This window comes from Papilio polytes, unplaced genomic scaffold, assembly GCF_000836215.1.
Source record: "Papilio polytes unplaced genomic scaffold, Ppol_1.0 DF824169.1, whole genome shotgun sequence".
In the NCBI taxonomy this organism is placed as follows: domain Eukaryota; kingdom Metazoa; phylum Arthropoda; class Insecta; order Lepidoptera; family Papilionidae; genus Papilio; species Papilio polytes.
The window spans coordinates 3,367,372-3,388,066 of record NW_013525035.1 but is presented as its reverse complement, the minus strand read 5'-3'; the positions used below and the strand labels follow the sequence as shown (position 1 = coordinate 3,388,066).

General features: G+C 33.4%; 2 protein-coding genes across 2 annotated transcripts in view; both read right to left on the bottom strand.

Annotated features, from left to right (window-relative positions):
* The window catches only part of LOC106111281, a 119,136-nt gene that overhangs the window by 18,120 nt on the left and 80,321 nt on the right, over window positions 1–20,695 (bottom strand). Inside the window, exons 2-5 of the mRNA XM_013293307.1 lie at window positions 11,366–11,488; window positions 2,182–2,352; window positions 1,810–1,954; window positions 887–1,014 (exon numbers count right to left, since the gene is read on the bottom strand). Of these exons, the coding sequence (XP_013148761.1) occupies window positions 887–1,014; window positions 1,810–1,954; window positions 2,182–2,352; window positions 11,366–11,488 (567 nt within the window). The remainder of the gene's footprint in view (window positions 1–886; window positions 1,015–1,809; window positions 1,955–2,181; window positions 2,353–11,365; window positions 11,489–20,695) is intronic.
* Window positions 15,893–17,860, bottom strand: LOC106111441 (tubulin beta chain). The gene is made up of 2 exons (XM_013293537.1): window positions 17,717–17,860; window positions 15,893–17,240 (listed from the first exon to the last, which is right to left on the bottom strand). Exons 1-2 carry the CDS (start codon window positions 17,771–17,773, stop codon window positions 15,954–15,956), a joined length of 1,344 nt encoding a protein of 447 aa, XP_013148991.1. The 5' UTR covers window positions 17,774–17,860; the 3' UTR covers window positions 15,893–15,953.

Sequence of the window (20,695 nt, the reverse complement as noted above, 5' to 3'; positions counted from 1 at the left end):
ATTAATTCGACGATATCTTATTTATCAAAGATTCACAAGAATGACATAGCTGGGAGGTGGACACAAAAAGAGGTTTAAAGTTCGATAGTTAGGACTGTACTATATTTTGTGATTTTGTATGTCACACTTATGGTTTGTTACACTCAAAATAGATAAGATAATAGTTATAATCTTCCGTTCCTTATCCTACTTCCGTAGGGTTAGCGCACTGGAGTTTTGTCCTCCAGATAATTATTTTATCCGTCATCTGTCATCACTCCCTTCTTGATCAAATCACTTGTTTATCATAGTTATAGCTTCGCTTTAGTTGATGTAAGAGTCTAAGTCGTATTAAGTGCTCAACCTGATTATTAACTAGTGCCCCAATATAATAGTATCTATTTATTATTGACCTCATAGATATAGTATCTGGGAAAGGTATAATATTGAGTCGGCTAGATTTTGACGTCGCCCCACTTAATAGGATTACATACAATCCGGCTTTTGAGCTTTAATGTAGAGATTTAGTTTCAAGTTTGCGATACGAGAAATCAATTACTGATTGTCTTAAAAGTATAGGATAGATTTATGTCAAGTAAATAATGTGTAACTTTAATAAATAGCATTATATTACTTTTCTTTTTACTGATACATAGATTTAAGTGGAAGTTAATTTAATAGAAATCTCTTTGTCTTGGTATTAATAGATTGGTATACTATCTAAATCACTTAGTACGTTTTTTTTAAATGTTTGAATCACTACTCTATGCATTTTGTTGTTGTACACGAGTTTGTTGTTTTAATTATTTTTAATATGTTGTTGAATAATACTTAACATTGCTTTAATTTGTATATCTTACTCAAAACCCGCTGTTACAATGAGCTTTAGCCACGACAATGTACTCACCGACGCACGGGTTGTGGTTGACGACGGCAAAGATGCGATCGCATCTTTTCTTCATGTGCGTGTTAGGGCAGATGCATCCGAAGAGAGGGGAGAGACGGAGACCAGACCAGGCTTCACGGCACGATTCCCTGTGGAAAAAGGAGAGGATCAGCACAGATTGTACGCCAACAATTCTATCGGACGTCATATCTGAATTTAATTCTTTCACATTTTCTCAATCCATTATTGGACTTCATTTGGTACCCAAAAGTAATTAGACAATGTTCTTTGTGCTTAATTTCATCCAAAAATTGTTGTGACATTAATCATGTTGTAGGTTAGGTCTTTATATGATATTTAAGATGTATACAATTGTATATATAGCTCTACTAGCTTTAAAGATCGACTCCATCCGCGTGAAATTAAAAACAAAAGTAAGTAGCCCATGTGTCCTTCCAGACTATGCTCTATCTATCTATGACTAATTTAATCGAAATCCATTATGTAGTTTAGGCTACAAACTCTAACAACCTTCCATGCAAACATTCGCAATTAATATTGGTAAGACTATAATTTATGTAGTGTTACATTACTAACGTAAGCAAAATACGAAATAGCAAAATATTAATAGCAATTAGTAATCGTGTTTCGCTGATATTCTGCCTCAATTTAAGCTGCATGTGAATCTAGAAATATCATCGTGCATAATCCATACTGAATCGCTGAACTAAAATAAACTTTTGTAGACTCGATCGATACGGTTGCATAAATTGAAATCGTAGTTTTAAAATAGTTTTTACTCTTATAGTAGCGATTTTTGTGAATTCAAAATTTTCAACTGTGGTTTAGAATAAACATTAATTTCATAGTAATCAGATGTTAATATACATATTTACATTAATCGACGTTTTAGATTCTATGGCGTAAACATTTAAGAAACTAACCTATCTTCCATGCGACATTCTCCGTCCCGAGCTTTGCAGGCGTTCTTGAATCGTTCAAAAAGGATAGAGCATGGTTTCTCGCTGTGGCAGACACTCAGGGCATACGTGCAGGTCGGTAGAGTCTCCACTGGGTATGGGTCTTTCTCTGTAAACAAAATATGTCATGTAACTCTATTGTGTTAGTAATTATGTAGCTATTATACTATTTAAACATCTTCTGTATTATCTAAGATAACATCAGTTGTTATAAAGTATTCCATTAAAAAATAAATATGGACACATAGATTATGATATAGCAAAACTTATTAAAAATCAAAATTAATAACCAGATGAACTGTCGATTACTCATTTAAAGTAAGTAATTGTACATACCCTTCTTCAAGACGAAAACGCAAGGATGGTCGAACAGGAAGTCGCGGAACGAATTACACTCAGGATCGACGTTCGGCTCTCGACAGAGACAAGTCGGTTTAAAGAACGGGAACGCTTGTAGAGTCCTCAGAGCAGCCTGGCACTTCGTCACAGTCACAGTCGAGCAAGCCACTGCAACAAAATACAAGATAATTATAATCTGGAAACATTTTACTTTATCAATAAGCGGTTAAAGCCTCCTTCTTTAGCTGTAGACTATTCATTGTACGAATTTTATCATATTATAAATGTGAATGTTTAGATTAGTAGTTTGGGATTTTGAAGCCTAAACGACTGAACGGATTTTGATGAAATTTGGTTAAGATGTAGAGGATAGTCTGGAAGAATACATAGGGTACACACTTTTGTTTTTTTTTTCTATTTCACGTGGACAAAATAACAAGTAAAAGGTAGTTTATTAATATTTCTAGAACGTACTCTAACATTTGGTTATTAGCGCTTGTCTTTCTTAAGCTCACTCAAAGAGATTTTTTAAATTGGCTTTGGTTAATTTTAATTGGCTATTGGGGAACATTTGTCACAAGGCCCAATAAATAAATGAATATATAATAAATATAACAATATTGCACCTTAAAGATTTATTAATTTAAAAATATATTGTACAAGTACATCCTTAATAAATGTCTTTAAGATTAGGTATGTTAAGAGTGACGCTATGAATGAGTTGAATTCTCCCTTAACTAGAAAAACTGATCGTAACGGATCAAGGAAAATTAAACATGAAATTAGGAAAACGAATCTTATACCGCAGGTCGTAAAAGCTAATATCGAGAGAAGCAATATAACTTTTTGCGAAGGGTTGATTAAGAATGTAACTACGGGTAAAGCCGATATCATTTTTTCTCATCCCCTAACTCGAGTAATTACGAACTACTTTGATTTCTAGGTACGATTTATGCTGTGCAATTAAGCTGTAGTTAGGCAATTTGATATTTGCGGTAGAATATAAACGATATTGTGCACGAACATACATGAAAAGTCTTGTAATTTTTAATAAATACTGATGTTTATTTGGGCGAATTTTTTTTAAAAAGTCCATGTAAATAATGCAACCTTTTCTCGCCCCGATGGTATCAAAAACCAATCAAAAGTACTTTTATAATCACGTCAATTGTTAAAATGTTTTCTATTTCTTGCATCGGAGTGGTTGTTGTATACCGCCGGAAGCAGCCGACGCGTAGCCGTCGTCGATGAGTAGTTACTAGTTTTTATTCCTCCCAGCATTGTTATCTTACAAATATTTTATTCCCTTGTTCTTTCACACACACTTATCACTTTTAAAACTTTAAAACTATAGAAACACGCTTAAAACCACACTTAACACCCTGTAGTATTTGGGAATAAGAGAAACGAAACTTCGTTGTGCGATTGTGTAACTACAACTGTTTATTTGCATCTACCGACATAGACATTATTCAATATGCCACGATTATTTTGAATAACATTACAAATTAATTCCTTGTTTAAATGTATAAAGAGCTTAAAATATGATACAAGAGATTTCCATTGTACAAGTTATTTAATATTGGTTGCGGTGAGGTAACGTAGCATTGTAGGAAATTTCATTATAAATTTTAATTTGTCAAATTAAGCTTATATTAATTTTAAAAGGTAATTATAACGGAAAACATTTTACAGCATAATTGGAATAATCTGTGTATGTGAGTATGAAAATCCGGAAACAAACTTACAGTTTTCAAGTTTTAGTGCTGACTGTACCTCAAGTTATATGTTTGTGATGCTCACTGTACATGACGTGTTATAATAAGGCTTGCAAGATGACAGTTATGACACTCCTTGGGTGCGATGCTTAAGGTATACGCCTGTACTCTGTACTCCAAGGGTCTACGTGCGTAGTAATTGCTACGCATCTACGCAACTCTCCTACTACGCCGTAGTACGAGCGGTTCGTAGCATTTTTTGTTTATACGTTGCAACTGATGCAACATCATTATGAATTATTTTAAGTAAAAAAAGATCTTTAAGTTATCATCTCTGATAACTTAGTGATTAGAGTCATACTTAGGTATTTATTGAATAAGGTCATTGATTCTGATGTAATTTTAACAATACGTAAGGTCGAATTGGCAAAAGATAGGGACAAATGGAGAAAAATGGAGGAAGCCTATACCCAGCAGGGGTCATGACTGTTTTTGTACTTTATATTTAAATTATAGTAACATTATAAATGTATTTGTTATGACAATAAAGACTTACAAATAAATAAATAAATAAATAAGGTCGTTATTGTAGTTTAAGGTACTGCAAATCTGCGATATTTGTTTCTGAACATCTTATGCGACATATTCTAATAGAGGTTTTACACAGGTATGCGACGCCGACATATGACGTTGTTTTGCATAAGCAACGTAGAGACTAAAATCACAGATTTGCGTTGTCTTATGTATTAAGGGGCTAAATGATACAAGCCTGTCTTTTATCGGCTTTTTGTTGTGATTTGTTAATATTAAGTCTTGTATTACATTTGGAGGTATATTGTAATGTATAAATATAAAAGAAGTAAAGAGAATAAGGTAAATGATTCAAAAGTCATATGACGCGAAAAAACCTTGACTATAACCGCGTAAGTACGCCCGCTTTCCTATTATGTCAGTTTGTGACAAGGGTTTGCCCGCCTCCTTATGGATTACTAATGCTTAAAAATTCTCTCCCTAATTTACCGCACGTTCCTTTGTGCGATGAAATAAAGAAAGTCATTAGTCACCGTGTATTGCACAATTTCACTTTTAACATACATCACGTCTACGTTACTCTCTGATTAGGTTTGAGGGGTGAATCTGACGTCAGTCATGAAAACAAAATGAAAAGTTGTAAAACGGGATTCGAATCCATAAAGAATGATAGTCATTATTCTTAACTAGATAATTGGTGCTTCAGTCAATTGATGTAAAAAATAAGTTAAGATTGTTTACCAGATTTAAAATTTACGTTAATTTTATTAATACGTTAATTTATACCAGCTGTTGCTAGCGACTTCGTCCCCGTGAAATTAAAAATCAATATAATACAAAGCTTATGTTACTCACAGATAATTTCTAATGGTGAAAGAATTTTCTAAATCGGCTCAGTTGTTTTTGAGTTATTTTAATTCATACAAAAATACAAATCTTTCCTCTTTACAATATCAGTATTGATCTAGATATAGAAGTATAAATTACTATGCAAATGAATCAAAAGAGTACCAAAATTATTCGAATCTATTATTTGAACACAAAGAAAAATGACGTGGAAATTTTTTAAAAAAATAATAAAAATACCGTGTGTTTGTAACAATTTTACCAGCTTTAACATAAAGGACAATAAAATGTTTGTGACAGTCTGTGAGAATTGGCGTTTGTTGGGTGCGATACAAATTAGTCGATGCGGTGAAACTAAATTAAACTTGCTCTGTTGTGGTTTTACTGAAAAACAAATTCATCTGCTTTAGAGAATAAATACATGATTGTATATGAAGTTACAATTAACACTATCACTGTACAATCAGTTAAATTATTTCAATACTTTAAATACAAGATAAACTAGAGCAGAATTTCGAAGAAGCATTAGGTCACGAGAAGTTTTAAAGATACGAAGGTCTGTAATATCAAAAGAGAATGAAATATATTTCAAATATGGCATGAACTATATTATTTCACTATTACTCTTTACTAGCTGTTGCTTGCGTCTTTATTCGCGCAGGAATAACGGTGATAACGTAGCTATTTTTTGGTGAAAGAATTTGTAAAATCGGCCCATTAGTTCTTAACTTATTTCAATACATACAAAAACCCAAAAATATAAATCTTTCCTCTTTCTGATTTTAGTATAGATTTTTCTTTATATAACACGAGTCAACTATTTATTTTTCACAGTTACATTTTATAAAAAAATATAACATTTCTTTATACATATACAACAATGGTAATTATTTTCAAATTAATAACATAAGGTACTTTCTTTCTCATTTCTAACGTCTCGACAGTGATGAGTCGCTGGGACGCTCAGACCATAATTAAGATGGATGTTAGAAGTCAGATGGCATTGTTTTGTAAGAAAAAAGGATCCTGTTAGGCGTAAAAGCCAAAACAAGGTTTTTGAATTAGTTGTGAAGGAAACGTGACGCCTTAATCTGACAGTTGCCAAAAGAGGTTAATGTTAGAACGAATATTAAAATAGAATATCTAGAAATGTTTAACATTTCTTATAACTGTTATAATTAATTTAAATTATTAAATAAATTTAACCTTAGAAAATATTGTAAAGCAAACTTTAAAGGTTCTAATATTGATTGGCTTAAACTCCTTTTTAAAATTAGTAGCAAATCTACTATTCATGTACAGCCGGGGTGGGTTGCTATTGAATACGGAAATTAATTGGTCGAAGGATTTTTAAGCGACACAGAGAAATTCTACAATAACATTAATGGGTAAATCGGAACTGAAGTCTCCGTTGGAGTATGCTGTGAGGGCACTTGAACTTTTCCGGAGTCCTCTCAGATGTTATTTAGAAATAAAATTGCGACATTGCGCGATCGACAAATACGATTTCTGTCAATATTGAGGTTAATATTTCTTTTTGATAAAATTCACATTTAACAATACTTTAGGGCTTGAATATTAAAAGTATTTTATGCTATAAATAAGATACTAAAATGCTAATATCTTAGAATGAAAAAATAAAAACTTGCTTTTTGTACGGACAGCTTCATAAACATTTATAAAACATTAGCAACTTGTAAGGACTTTAAGTTTTAAAATTAATTATTTGTATTCTTCAACATGTATTCATGTTGTTTATTTTTGAAACTGAAATCATTGTAAACGTAATTATGCAATACAGTCAGCTGACTATACATTTAATATGTGAAAATCTGATAAAACTACACTAACTAAACTGCAATATTTTCTACTTTTATACGGAAACTTCCAATCTTCAACAGTCGATAGCAAATCATCTCGCATAAATTCACTTATTTTTTAATTCCAAATTGAAGCGTACTTGAATTGGGAGCGTTGCTTGGAACACTTGAAATTATCCTCGAGGCTTTCAAATTTTATTTGAGTACGAGATTGCGGATCAAGTAGGAGATAACGCCTCTTTATTATTACCTTTTTAACCGACCTGGATGTAGGATAAAGGTCATCACGCGCATGTACTTTTGTTTGTCAGCTTTTATTACTTTAGACCACATGTTTAAACTATGTCCAATTTATATGTAAAAAAGTTTGGATGTTTGTTAAAAGGTATCTCCAGAACAGCTCAAGGAATTTCGCTTTTTAGTACAAATGTAGAACATAATCTGGAAGAACTCACAGAATTAACCAAAACTCCTCTGAGTTTACAATTATCAAAAAAAAGCTTTGAATCCGAAAACTCAAATTATTTACTATGCATAAAGGATACCAGAGTCTGAGATTGAAATTATACTCTTTTTTTAAATAATCGCAGATGAAGTCGCAGGCAAATGTTACTTTGTAAATATGAACTTAACGTCAACTGTGAAATGTTTAAAAGGGATCTATTTCCGGACATAATAAGAGTAATGGGTCCTTTTCCTTTTCAGTTATAAAGTAGGTAATTATAAAATTTATCTTTCCTGTAAGGGAAGAGCTACATTAAATATACAATGATCAAAGATAAGTTTAATGGAGTAACACCGTAAAGCGAGTATTATGTAATTACTTTCCGCTTCCACGCTCTGTTGCGTTTCAAAAACTTATTTAATAACATTAATGAAGTTGCAAACTTCCATTTGTTTGTGAAAGCTGTTTGTATTTGGGCTTTTGCGTTGGAATGTTGGCGGTGCAACTGGCTGTTTACATTTTCATGCCAGTTCGTGTGTTCGTCAGTTGTTGTTTGTTATGAACTTTACTTTGGGATTCCATTGAAATATCTCTACTAAGATACTAAGGCCCTTCGTACACGAATCAATGCAAATTTTAGAAACTTATGCAATACAATGTCATGGCGGTTCATTCACAAGCACGCCACCGTCAAACTATCTGTCATCGCCGAAGGCAGTCACAATCTATTTGTAAAGATCATCCAGAGAACTCGTTGAGATTTTGAAGATGAAAGAACAAACCTGTACAGTTGAGATATTGTAAATACACGTCAGCCACGCAGTCGCAATACTTGTACTGACTGATTAGACAACTTGCGTCAACAATTCATCACTGTGCACGGAAAGCGCGCTATGCGATAATCGCAACGCAACGCGTCGCGCTAAGATACAATATTAGTTTCGAAGACTAGCTCTTGTGTACGAAGGGAATAGACATATTGTCTTTTCAATAATAAATAAATAAATAATAAAATAAAACACTATTTATTAGCCAAGAAAATTTAAGAACAAAACACAAAAAATAAAACAAAATCTACAAAATGAATACTGGCTCAGCTGAATAATGAAGATAGATTCTCAATTCTCATCAAAATGTTCTCATCAGATAATGACAACAACAGTAATATGTTCCGTACAGAAATTTCCTCATTTGTAATTGAAGTACATACTGTTAAGTGCTATAATGTTTCAAAATATCGCCAGAGATGGAGTGGCTTTTGATGCTCAAAGTTGTTTGTCTCTAGGGTGTCACTGTACAGAGACACTTGAGAAGGACTCTTGTCAAATTCAGTAGTCTACCTATTACTAGGGTTGCATTCGAGTGGTTATTAATTTACTATCACCGCTTTAGATTTGGTTTAATGTCTGATTCTAAGGCACTCTGGTACACAAAGAACGTTATGAATACGTCCCCAGACTAAATTGACACGCTTTATAATAGAAGTACATTGCCAAAGGGTGCTCTTTACTCAAGGAGTCTGGGGTACATGTGAAAGATTCAAATTTAAGAGATCCCGTCTGGTTAGGGGATACTTTATATGATGGTTTTTACATGGAATAAATTTGTCCTTTCTTATTGTACAGAATAAATGTAGATACATAACTTCTTGTAATTATTTTAAAAGTAGATTTTACTTAACATAAATCGGTCAATTTGCTGGCATCAGAAAACGTTAAATCGATAGCTGATTCGGATCCCCATTGCTGTGACCTCCTTGAGGGCATTGTGAGGTCGATGCTGTCGCCCGCCCATTGTTGCCCGCCTTTTGTTCCCGCTCAAGTTCGGTTATTAATATTATGATATATCGCCCACCTCGTAACTAGGTTAAAAGTTTTATTATGACTACATGAAATTCGCTTTTATAAAAATGACGGTTGGATTAAATCTTTTTCGTGGCAACAAAAAATAAATAACTAATTAGATTGAATAGTAATTCAACATTCTTCATAACGTTTTTGGTAGAAGATAATTTTCCTCGAAGTTAATCATAATGTAAAATCATGGTTCATCGTCATCTTCCGCCTTATCCTACTCCCGTAAGGTCGGCGCACCAGGTTTTATAACTCAATCATACGTCATATAAAACTTAAAAACTTTTTTTATGACGCATAGCTTTACTTGAATTGAAACACAATATTACATATAACTCGATTGGTAAGTCTTGACTTTAGACTTTAGATTAAATAGAACATATTGGTCTCCAACATAAATTCTCCATCTCTCAGACAAGAGACAACTCCTTTATGCAGACGTCACATAGCTTCAATTGATAGATTCGAGAAGGTTCCTTTTATGTCTTGTGCCTTTAGATCAAATTAAATCTACAACTACAATTTTGTAATAAGTATTTTATATGTAGTTAAGTAAGAAATAATTTGCTTTGCGTCTACAGAAGTTAGTGGTAAACTAATGTATTAAACTTATCACCTAGACAAAATATTATCTTTGAAAAAGTTATTTATTTAAGTACTAATAAAAATTAATAGTTGCAACAACTATTTTACTATTGTGTTAATAAGTAAAAAAAAACTATGTCTATGGTCCTTACGTTCCTTTAGAAACTGAAAAGAAAATTCAAATATGATGTAAAAGCAAAGGTATTGAAGGACGCTGTGGTTTGAGCCTCGTGTATTTTCTCATGCATAATAGTTTACCTTCAACAAAAGAAAATCGCTTTCCCCTGACGTACCTTAACAAACACGATTGTTAGAAATAAGGGGCAGACTTTTCGAGTTATCCACAATAGAGTTGTACCTTTTTTTTAATTAAAATTCGCCAGCAAACAAACGGAACTCCTTAAGTGGAGCAGACCGTCTCCATCGAGACGGAACCCCTTAATAAGTTTTTGAAGTACTTCCTTTATAGAAACTTCTATGAAATACGTCATTACTTGTTTGTGAAGTTTGCAATTATTTTTAACTAGTCTGTTATCGGTTTGACAAACAATAATATTATAAATTCGAAAGTTTAGATGGATGGATGTTTGTTAGAGTTTGTAGCCTAAACGGCTGAACGGATTTCGATGAAATTTGGCATAGATGTAGAGGACAGCCTGGAAGAATACATCTGCTACTTGTATTTGTGTTTTTTAATTCAGCGCAGACGGAGACGTGGGCGAAAGCTAGTCTTGTATAATTCTATTCTGACGACATCTTGATTATTATATCTAGTGAACTACTTTCCATAATAATGCATCTACTTCACATATAAATTTAAGTACTTAGTATAAACTTTACCAAGAGCCTTGTCGTCAAGGAAATAAAATGTATTGAATACACATATTATATCTTGTTTCCTAATCCGCACGGGGAACTATGGTTATTAGAGCGTAAATATATAGCCAGGTGATTTTTCACGTTGTTAATGTTTTCTCAGAAAATAAGCCATCTAAGAATTATAATCTATACAATATTGTGAAGAGGAACGATTTGTATGTATTGAATAAACCAACTATTGAGCCGTTATCAAAATTTCTTTCACCAATAATATGTTACTTTAACAGTGTGTAACATAGGCCATATTTTTTATTACATTTTTAATTTTTAATTTCACTTACACGCAATCAACAGCTAGCTAGATTAGGAAGTCTAGGTTTAAAATACTTCTTAAACTTCATACGTTTGTTAGCACCTTTATCCATAGAATTTGTACAAAAAAATGGTCTAAATATTCCCATTACCAAGCAAAAACATAGTAACAAATTGGGTCCGTCCTTATTACCGTGAACTAAGGAGCTTTTAAAAGCCTTAAGATTATTGTTTGTAATTAAATCAACTTACCAAGTTCAGATCCACAGACGCGGGGTATGATTTCAAGGATAGCGGAGCAGGAGGCGTCCTCGAAGCATAGCTGGCGGGCCAGCAGGCAGTTGAGGATCGCCATAGTGCCTTTTATACCCGGCCCTGCAACAAATACAATATAACCTTGAATTTCATGAAAAATAGACAGTTACCACGATCGAGGTGAGCAAAAAATACAATTAAAAATGTTAAGGCAAATAAATGCAACCTTTGTTATCTAATTATATTCAGACCAATCGATAATCTAAGACATTGAAAAATCTTTTCTTCTTTTTCTCTTTATGATACAATATAACTTAGAAAAAAGAATTTCAACAAAAAAATAATAGAATGCATTGAATTGTAATCCAGAGATTTACAAGCGTTCTCGATTCGATAGCGCCTTATTCTCGATCCAATTATTCGAATAATCGAACCCTCGATTATTATTCCGATTCGGCCGCCCCTACTCGATGGCCTATTCCCGACCCAGGCGTAACGTGATTGCGTTACGTTTCCTTTGAAACGTGATTGTAATCAGCAATGTCCATTAAATAGTTTTCGTGTAGATTACTCGAGACGCCTCGTGATGTAACCGTTTAATATCGATACTTTATAGCCCCACATGTTATATCTGAATCCAGTTAGTTTTTGCACCTTCTTTAATGCCTTATAGTACAACATTTCATCAAGATCTATCCGGAGATTTAACATATAGCTAGCAAATGTACGAATCTCTATGATGTTTGAGAGTCTATCATGAAAGCGTGATAGTTTCGAGAAGTAAAATTGTATAAAAATTAGTGTTTATTACGTCCGGTAGGGGCGCTGCACAAATCAAATTTTGTCGATGACGTTACGAAAATATTCTCACGGATATTCGTAATGAGACCTTTGATGCCGATCTTTACGATATAAAATAGGTGAGTGTAAAAGTGAAATACTATTTTTGTTTGATAATAATTAATGGTCGTTCTTATGACGATTTCGAAACTGGGACATTGACATTGTATTGAACTGAAACATCGGTTTATAGGTTACTGTAAATCAGATATTATTTCAGTCTTTCCAAAGGGAATGAGTGAGATGGCTTGTTTTTAGTACGTGTAATACTAACATTTTTTAACCGTAGAAATTTTATTAGTTGTTATCTATATTTGTTTGAAGTTTAATTTGGAGTTACGTTAATACAAAACATAAACTAATGCATAATTAATAACTGACATACTGAACAAATGGTTGTTGGTAAAATGTTACCATATTAATTTGAATATTATCAATAACCACTTATCTCTTGTATACACGCAAATTGTTTATTATTTGATTCGTTCAGATATTGTTACTGATCGTATGTACGTTGTGGTTAAAAACAGAGTTTAGTTCATGTGCAAACTATAAATAAATAAATAGGACAGCCTAGGGTAATTCTAAAACAACTAACCTGCATAAATAGACAGGCTATAAGACAGTATTTGATTTGTACCATCTTTGCGCTGTCGATCGCTGTTGGTGGCGAGAATTGGAACGAATAATAGAGAATTAACTGTCATTAACATCAACAGTCGCATTTAAATTGGAACAAAGTAATAACTGTCATTTTTAAGCAAACACTTCCATTTATACAGATCAGTGACTAAAACAATAACGGACTAAAATACTGGCAATTATTAAAATAAGAACGCATCGATACATAGAGAAAAATAATATATCGAAGCACGGTTTAACTTAAGTACGGATCTATAGTTAAAGTACTATTCTTGTACATTGTTAAACATTTTCTCAGTGAGTTTAAGCGATCAATTCAACATTTTATTAACAATTTATTTTTTTAATATAATATTAGTAGATTTTTGTTAATTTATCAATATTTCCTTTAACCATTCCAACTAAGCTGTAGGCTTTTGCTAGGATGTGGTTCACGAGAATAGTCGAATGGCGGGATTCCAAACCTCGACCGCAAGTTCAGTAGTCCGTACCCCAAACAATTAGGCTATTGGCGCTTCAATTTTTCAATTAATTTCATAACATCGGAAATCGAAATTAAGTAACGGTCCAATGACCCTTACGATTAACCTCTAACACTGAGCTTATAGCACTGAAGAGATTCTTTACAGAATTTCAGCGGTAAGCCGATTTAATTGGAAATCACGTTTGCAAAAATGGATTGGCGTGGATTTTGAGCTTTGTGGGAAGTAAATTAGAAGGCCGCTTTATGCTTTACGCTTTTACATAGCGGGTAATTCAATTTCGAGCAGCGCCTAATTTGAGTTGCGGGTGAACGCAACATAGCTACGTTTCCTTTACTACTTCTTAATTACAGCCAGTGAATACAACTATATGTAAATGCAAGGAGCATTATTACAGTAGCATAAATTATACATATCAAAATATACATATACTTTATAAGGTCATTACTATAGTTAGTTATAATATTATAATAAAGCGTAAACACACACTTCTTTGTGGCGTAAGATGTCAGCCACTACAGCATATTCTTCAATGATGTTTTCTTTAATAAAAAGCCCTACACTTACGTCACGCTTTAGGCTATTTATTTTAACGCTATTAAACTAAGGGGGGTAAATATTTTGGATAAAAACCCTAATGTGGGAAAGAGACCATAAGTTGCTGCCTACATTACGCAAGCAAGATTGCCAAGGTTTGTCTTGTCATGTCATTCTGACATTTGCTATTGATAATTTGACAAATGTAAACTATAAATAAAATTTTCATAATTTTATGCGCATGAAGTTGCACGGGAACATCTAGTTATTCATAATGTGGAAGGATTTTTTCATTTTTTTGTAAGCTACACAAGTTTTATACAAGTATGACGACGTTCCACTAATCGTAGGTAAGGTGCTCGTTGTCTTAATTAAATTATTTGATGAAAATATCTATAAAATCGAATCGGAACCATCAACGCAATATAAAGTACATTAAAGTTGTAAGATTTGAGAGGGATGGTATGGTTACAACTTAATTCATTACAAAATGTTGTGCTACATGTTTAATTAATGTTTTCATTAATGAAACAGGTTATATATCTGTAACAAACGATGTTTACTTGTCTAATACAAACATCCACAACACGCTGATGCGGCCTTAATCAGAGCACTAGCTAACTTAATTCGAGTATTTACATTTTAACTTACGTTACTAACACAGGTTCTATTTCGAATGTTCGTGAACACATTTACGTAACGGCAGCGATATTCATACAAGAATTGTGTATCACGACTTCCGGACAAAATGTACACCAACAAATATCATACATTTCGATGATATTACGAATAACATGTAAATGTTTGCGATAGACCCCCAAATACTAGTTATGGAAACTTACCAAGATTAAGTTATAGTAGATATATTTGTTACTAATTTCTGTCATTAAGATAGCACTAACATCATGATAGCATATTAAACGAGATTTGATCTTATTAGGTACTGCCTATGGCCGGCGAATCCGTCGGAGAGGAATTAAAAAATAAAAGTAACTAGTCTACGTGTTCTTCCAGACTATGCTCTACATCAAACTTCAACCAGAACTGTTCAGCCGTTTGTTACAAACTATAATAAACATCCATCCATCTAATCATTCGATTTATGTTATTAGTAACATTAGCTATTTAGTTAATAATTCACACAAAAATCTTGCTATCTATCTAAAAAATCCTGCTATCATCTTCCACTTCGATCCATTAGTGATCTTGCAGAATCTCGTCTCCCTCCGAAAGCATTCCTGTACAAACGAAGACGCCCTGCGTTCGCGTAATGAATACGAAACGATTCTTTCTCTATTTGTACCAATTTAAATTTATGGAACTTTTCTGTTTTCATTATAAAGTATGTCGACATTTTTGCTATTTTCTTTGATGAACAATGACGATATAATTGAAATGAGATTTTAAACATTTTTATAATGTTTCATCAAAACTACAAAAAGTACTTGATTGTGAATTGTTAGCCGTGCGAAGAAAATTTGCCGATGGCTCCTTCTTTCATTAACACTGACCGTATCCAGTGCTCGTTTGTTCAGTAGTCAATTAACAGGTGACGGCATGCGGCTATCGACAAAGTTTCTGCGTAGGAAATAGTCGAACTTCGAACAATGTGCAACGCATATAGTAGTAATGCTTTCATAATAGTATTATGAAAGCATCACTCATACTCCCACAAATGAGAAATATACTAGTCTATTCTATAACAAATTTTCAGTCTCTTTCCAGTGAACTCATAAGCGGTTTTATTTCGGCGTCACTGTCCTTTCCTCTTTGGACGGCACTTGAATAATTAACAAGGACACCTTTCCTCTTTGATACTTGTGTTGAGTATGCATAAAATTTACGTACGATGTCCTACAAAGGTAAAATACAGCTTTAGAGGGCAGATTAACTCTTAATCCTCAAAATGTGTTTTAGCTCAGTTACATTTACGTAAAATTCAATGTAGTTGCAAGAATGAACTAAAAGCAGTATTTCAATTGACATAAGCCCAAAGTTTTTAGTATCTAGAAATAAAACTTCATTTTAAAAATATAAAATATATTAAAGCACATTAAAAATAAAAATAATCAAAATATTCCTGTCTAATCTCCTTCGTCACCGCCCTCTTCTTCCTCGTCGAACTCTCCCTCTTCTTCAGCGGTGGCGTCCTGGTACTGTTGGTATTCAGACACCAAGTCATTCATATTACTTTCGGCTTCAGTAAACTCCATTTCGTCCATACCTTCGCCAGTGTACCAATGCAAAAATGCCTTGCGTCTGAACATCGCTGTAAACTGCTCAGATATACGCTTAAATAGCTCTTGAATAGCTGTGGAGTTACCGATAAACGTCGCAGACATCTTCAAGCCTCGCGGCGGTATGTCACACACGGCCGTCTTCACGTTATTCGGAATCCATTCAACGAAATAAGAGGAATTCTTGTTCTGAATATTCATCATTTGCTCGTCGACCTCCTTCATGGACATGCGGCCTCTGAACACCGCCGCAACCGTCAAATATCTACCGTGGCGAGGGTCGCATGCAGCCATCATATTTTTAGCATCAAACATCTGCTGTGTCAACTCTGGTACAGTCAGTGCTCTGTACTGCTGACTGCCTCTAGACGTCAATGGAGCAAATCCGGGTATGAAAAAGTGGAGACGAGGAAATGGAACCATGTTCACGGCCAGTTTCCTCAAGTCTGCATTCAGCTGACCGGGAAACCTAAGGCAAGTGGTCACACCGGACATCGTAGCCGATACCAAATGGTTCAGATCCCCGTAGGTCGGTGTGGTAAGCTTTAAAGTACGGAAACAGATGTCATACAGAGCTTCGTTATCGATGCAATACGACTCGTCGGTGTTTTCAACCAGTTGGTGCACGGAAAGTGTGGCGTTGTAGGGTTCGACTACTGTATCAGATACTTTAGGCGAAGGTACGACACTGAATGTATTCATAATACGATCTGGGTATTCTTCCCTAATCTTAGATATTAGTAGCGTACCTAATCCGGCCCCGGTACCTCCACCAAGTGAATGTGTCAACTGGAATCCTTGAAGACAATCGCAACCCTCGGCTTCTTTTCTAACAACATCCAGAACAGAGTCTACTAATTCTGCGCCTTCCGTGTAATGTCCCTTAGCCCAATTATTACCTGCACCAGATTGGCCAAATACGAAATTGTCAGGTCGGAAAATTTGTCCAAAGGGTCCGGATCGCACTGAATCCATAGTTCCGGGTTCCAAATCGACCAATATGGCTCGCGGCACATATTTGCCGCCGGTGGCTTCATTGTAGTAAACGTTGATGCGCTCCAATTGAAGGTCGGAGTCGCCGTGGTACGTGCCAGTTGGATCGATGCCATGCTCGTCCGATATAACCTCCCAGAACTGCAAATTTACGATTTATGTTACGACGTAGTAAGTCAGCTTTATTTGGAGTGTAACGATACGGGATGTAGTTTAACCTATTACTGTTAGATTGCCAATTTTTATTGCTTCTATTAAGCCTATACCAATAAATGTCATTTATATTTTGCTATATTGATAAAATAATTTTATAATCCCTCTTTTATAACACCATTTTATTAAAAAAGCGATATTCAATCGCTTCTTTTTTAAAGGTTTAAATTAAATTTGCACTTTTCATATACGATCAATTTACTCTATTACTCGTGCGCAGAAGCTTTGCCGATGACCCTATGACGAAACGTTAGCTTACGGTACTAAACAGACAAGTGCGGCACATGGTTGGTGTTACTGGGAGAAGGATTTATCGGCAAACCTTCTACGCTCGGTTTTTTACCTTCTACGCCCCCATTTTACTTGGATTGAGATTCGGGAGAAAAATAAAATATTATAATTACCTTTGCGCCGATCTGGTTGCCGCATTGTCCTGCTTGTATGTGAACTATTTCCCTCATTTTCTAAGCTTACACTTAAATATTTTCTTTATATTATAACAGACCGTAACAAGTCCGCGACCTACACCTACTGGAATTATCAAACAAACAAATGCATTTTTCACATCATCGAATTCTGTTCGAATAAATTACGAAATTTTGAAATATTAAAAATAAGTGCGTTTGAAAAGGTTTTATTACAAATATGTCTATGAAGGTTTTAATTTTTTTTATAAATAAAACATCACGACTACATTACGCAACAAGGTAACTTTAGTTTAGTTCCGATAATAAGGTCAAAGAAAATCAAATTACAGTATTCAATCAAGTCAAGTATTACATATACAAAACTCTAGATATAATAAATCTTACTTCTTACTAATCTTACTAATATTATAAATGCGAAAGTTCAGACGGATGGATGTTTGTCAGAGTTTGTAGCCTAAACGGCTTAACTGATCTCGATGAAATTTGACATAGACGTAAATGATATTCTGGAAGAACACATAGGCTACTCACTTATTTTTTTTAATGCCACCAGGACGGAGTCGCGGGTGATATTTACTTTTACAATATTCAAAAGAAAAAGTTATATGAACGCTCTTAATTTTTATAGTTTTAAAATTATTATATGACCGCCCGTACAGTTCAATGTAAACATAAATTCATAACTGAAAACATTTATATTGATACATTCGTAGTTTATTCAATCGTATATTTGTCGTTCATTCTTAATTTAATTATATGAATGCTGAATTGATTGCGATTGTAAATGCAAACAAAATTTAACTAGCATTTTAATATTGTTATATCCTGTTATGATTGTATGGGTAATTATTGAAAGAGCTTTTATTGATTTCGAGAATATTTTATCGATTTAATATGCGAGTATTCAGCTAAATCATTTCTTGATAAGTCTATACTAATATTATAAAAATTTGGATTTGGATTTTTGCATGTATTGAAAGAACTTAAAAACTACTAGGTCGATTTAATAAATTCTTTCACCATTACAGAGCTATGTTACCGATAAGTAACATAAGCAATATATATATTTTTTTAATTTTGAAATTTCGCATTGACGAAGTCGCGAGCAACAGTAATATATGTTACTAAGTACTTTTATTTTCGTTTAGTAATTATATAGCTTTATTTACTTACTTTTTATTTATTGCGTACTATTTAAAAATCGTTGAAACTCCTTACCTTACATTCATTAAAAGTCGTGCCATATTAATAACTAATGTACTTACTTGCACGTTTATATGCCATTTTATGTATATTCCAGCATAAATCTTGCTTATGTACTGAATTTTGGCGTAGCTCATTATTTATGCAGGAAAATGCCTTGCTCCGGTTTCATTATCGTCCATATCTGAGCCTAGTTTGACTTAAGTGAATCAAAGCCTTTAGAAGCAACCCTTGGGGAGGGTGAGTACACGAGATAAGAGGTCATCGTAATGTATATTTTAAATTTTATAATATAGTAAAATTATGGACAGAAAAATACGATTGTACTCTATAAAAAGAAATTGCGCCAAAATATCAGATCAAAAAGTTCACAAATTACGACTGTATATAAGATGACTAGACCAATTACAAACTAACCAATTTCGCGAGCTATAAGCAACATGCAAACTGCTTTACAGAGCACTGTAATTTAGAGAGTGAATAAATAACACACAAACATTTTTGTTTATTTAGTTTTTACGTAATAGAATAATTCCCTTCACTCAGATACAGCGCTTAAGGTTTTGAATAAGTATTTTAATGTGCCCATTAGCAGCTCTACGTAATTCCTCAATTACTTGAGTGGGTAATTTTAACAGACTCAAAGCAATCGGGAAAACCATCTGATGCGGAAATTGTGTGCTAATGACAGCTCCCTTTCCCTCACATTGCTTTACAAATATTACTGTCCCTTTCAGCTATCACGTTGCCCTTTTGCGAGGGATGGGTTGTATGAATTATTTGTATCTTAAGAACATCTTAGCGGTTTCAGTAGGGTTTCTATTAAACAAATGTTTAAGTTACATAACTTTTATATCGTGTTCAAGTAAAAATAATAAGTACAACTAAAATAGTTTTTTAGTAATTAAAGTATAGTTAAATATTAAGAGAAATCCTGATTAAAGCATTTTTTTATTAATTTGGAGACATAATAAGGAGGTAAATTCCAACTTTACTATATAATTAATAAGAATTTTCAACATAGTTTTGTCCGTATCGGAAACAATTACTCGGAAACATTTTAAAACTTCTAGGTCATGTTTGAATGTTTAATGAAATCAATACTGGATATTGTTCTAGTGAATTGTGTACTTTAGGAATATTATTAGTTGGTTTTATTAATATGAAGATTATGTGTAAAGATTACTGGCAATCAAACATTTTCCATTATAATTTGAAGTCACTTAGCTGCGAAGAGAAAAGGATAATTTTGGTTGAATTTTATAGTTTCCTCATTTTATATATCGAGAATAGAAATACCTGTAAGTTATAAGCGGTTGCGAATATGTAAAAGAATTATTTTAAATGAGTTTATTTTAATTTTGTTTATAAAATGACCAAAACTGAGCGTACTAGCTTGTATTAAGTAAATTATATTAATTGGACAAGCGATATCAAAATTAATTGTCACATTCAATGAAACAATAAATGAAAATTTAAATGTAAGTATAATCTCAGATAATATCTGACCTGTGTCTGGAAAATGGAAAGTAAATCATACTTTATAACTGTAAAAAAACAAGTAGTCATTGTAGAATAAATTGACAAACCGAAAGAATTGTCAATTTTAAGTATCATAACTTGGCAAATAATAGAAATAAACTTAACCGCTACATCTTATAACTTGTACCATACCACAACTAGTCCTGTTCCCTGGCTAGCTACCAAATCCATATTACATCCTGCTTACAATCTCTATAAATATATCCAAGA

Bases quoted from the DNA above. Each gene is read 5' to 3' on its own strand.
- LOC106111441 (XM_013293537.1), bottom strand. From the start codon at position 17,773: ATGAGGGAAATAGTTCACATACAAGCAGGACAATGCGGCAACCAGATC. The intron at 17,241-17,716 runs GTAATTATAATA...GTAAATTTGCAG, and splicing joins GCAACCAGATCGGCGCAAAG to TTCTGGGAGGTTATATCGGA.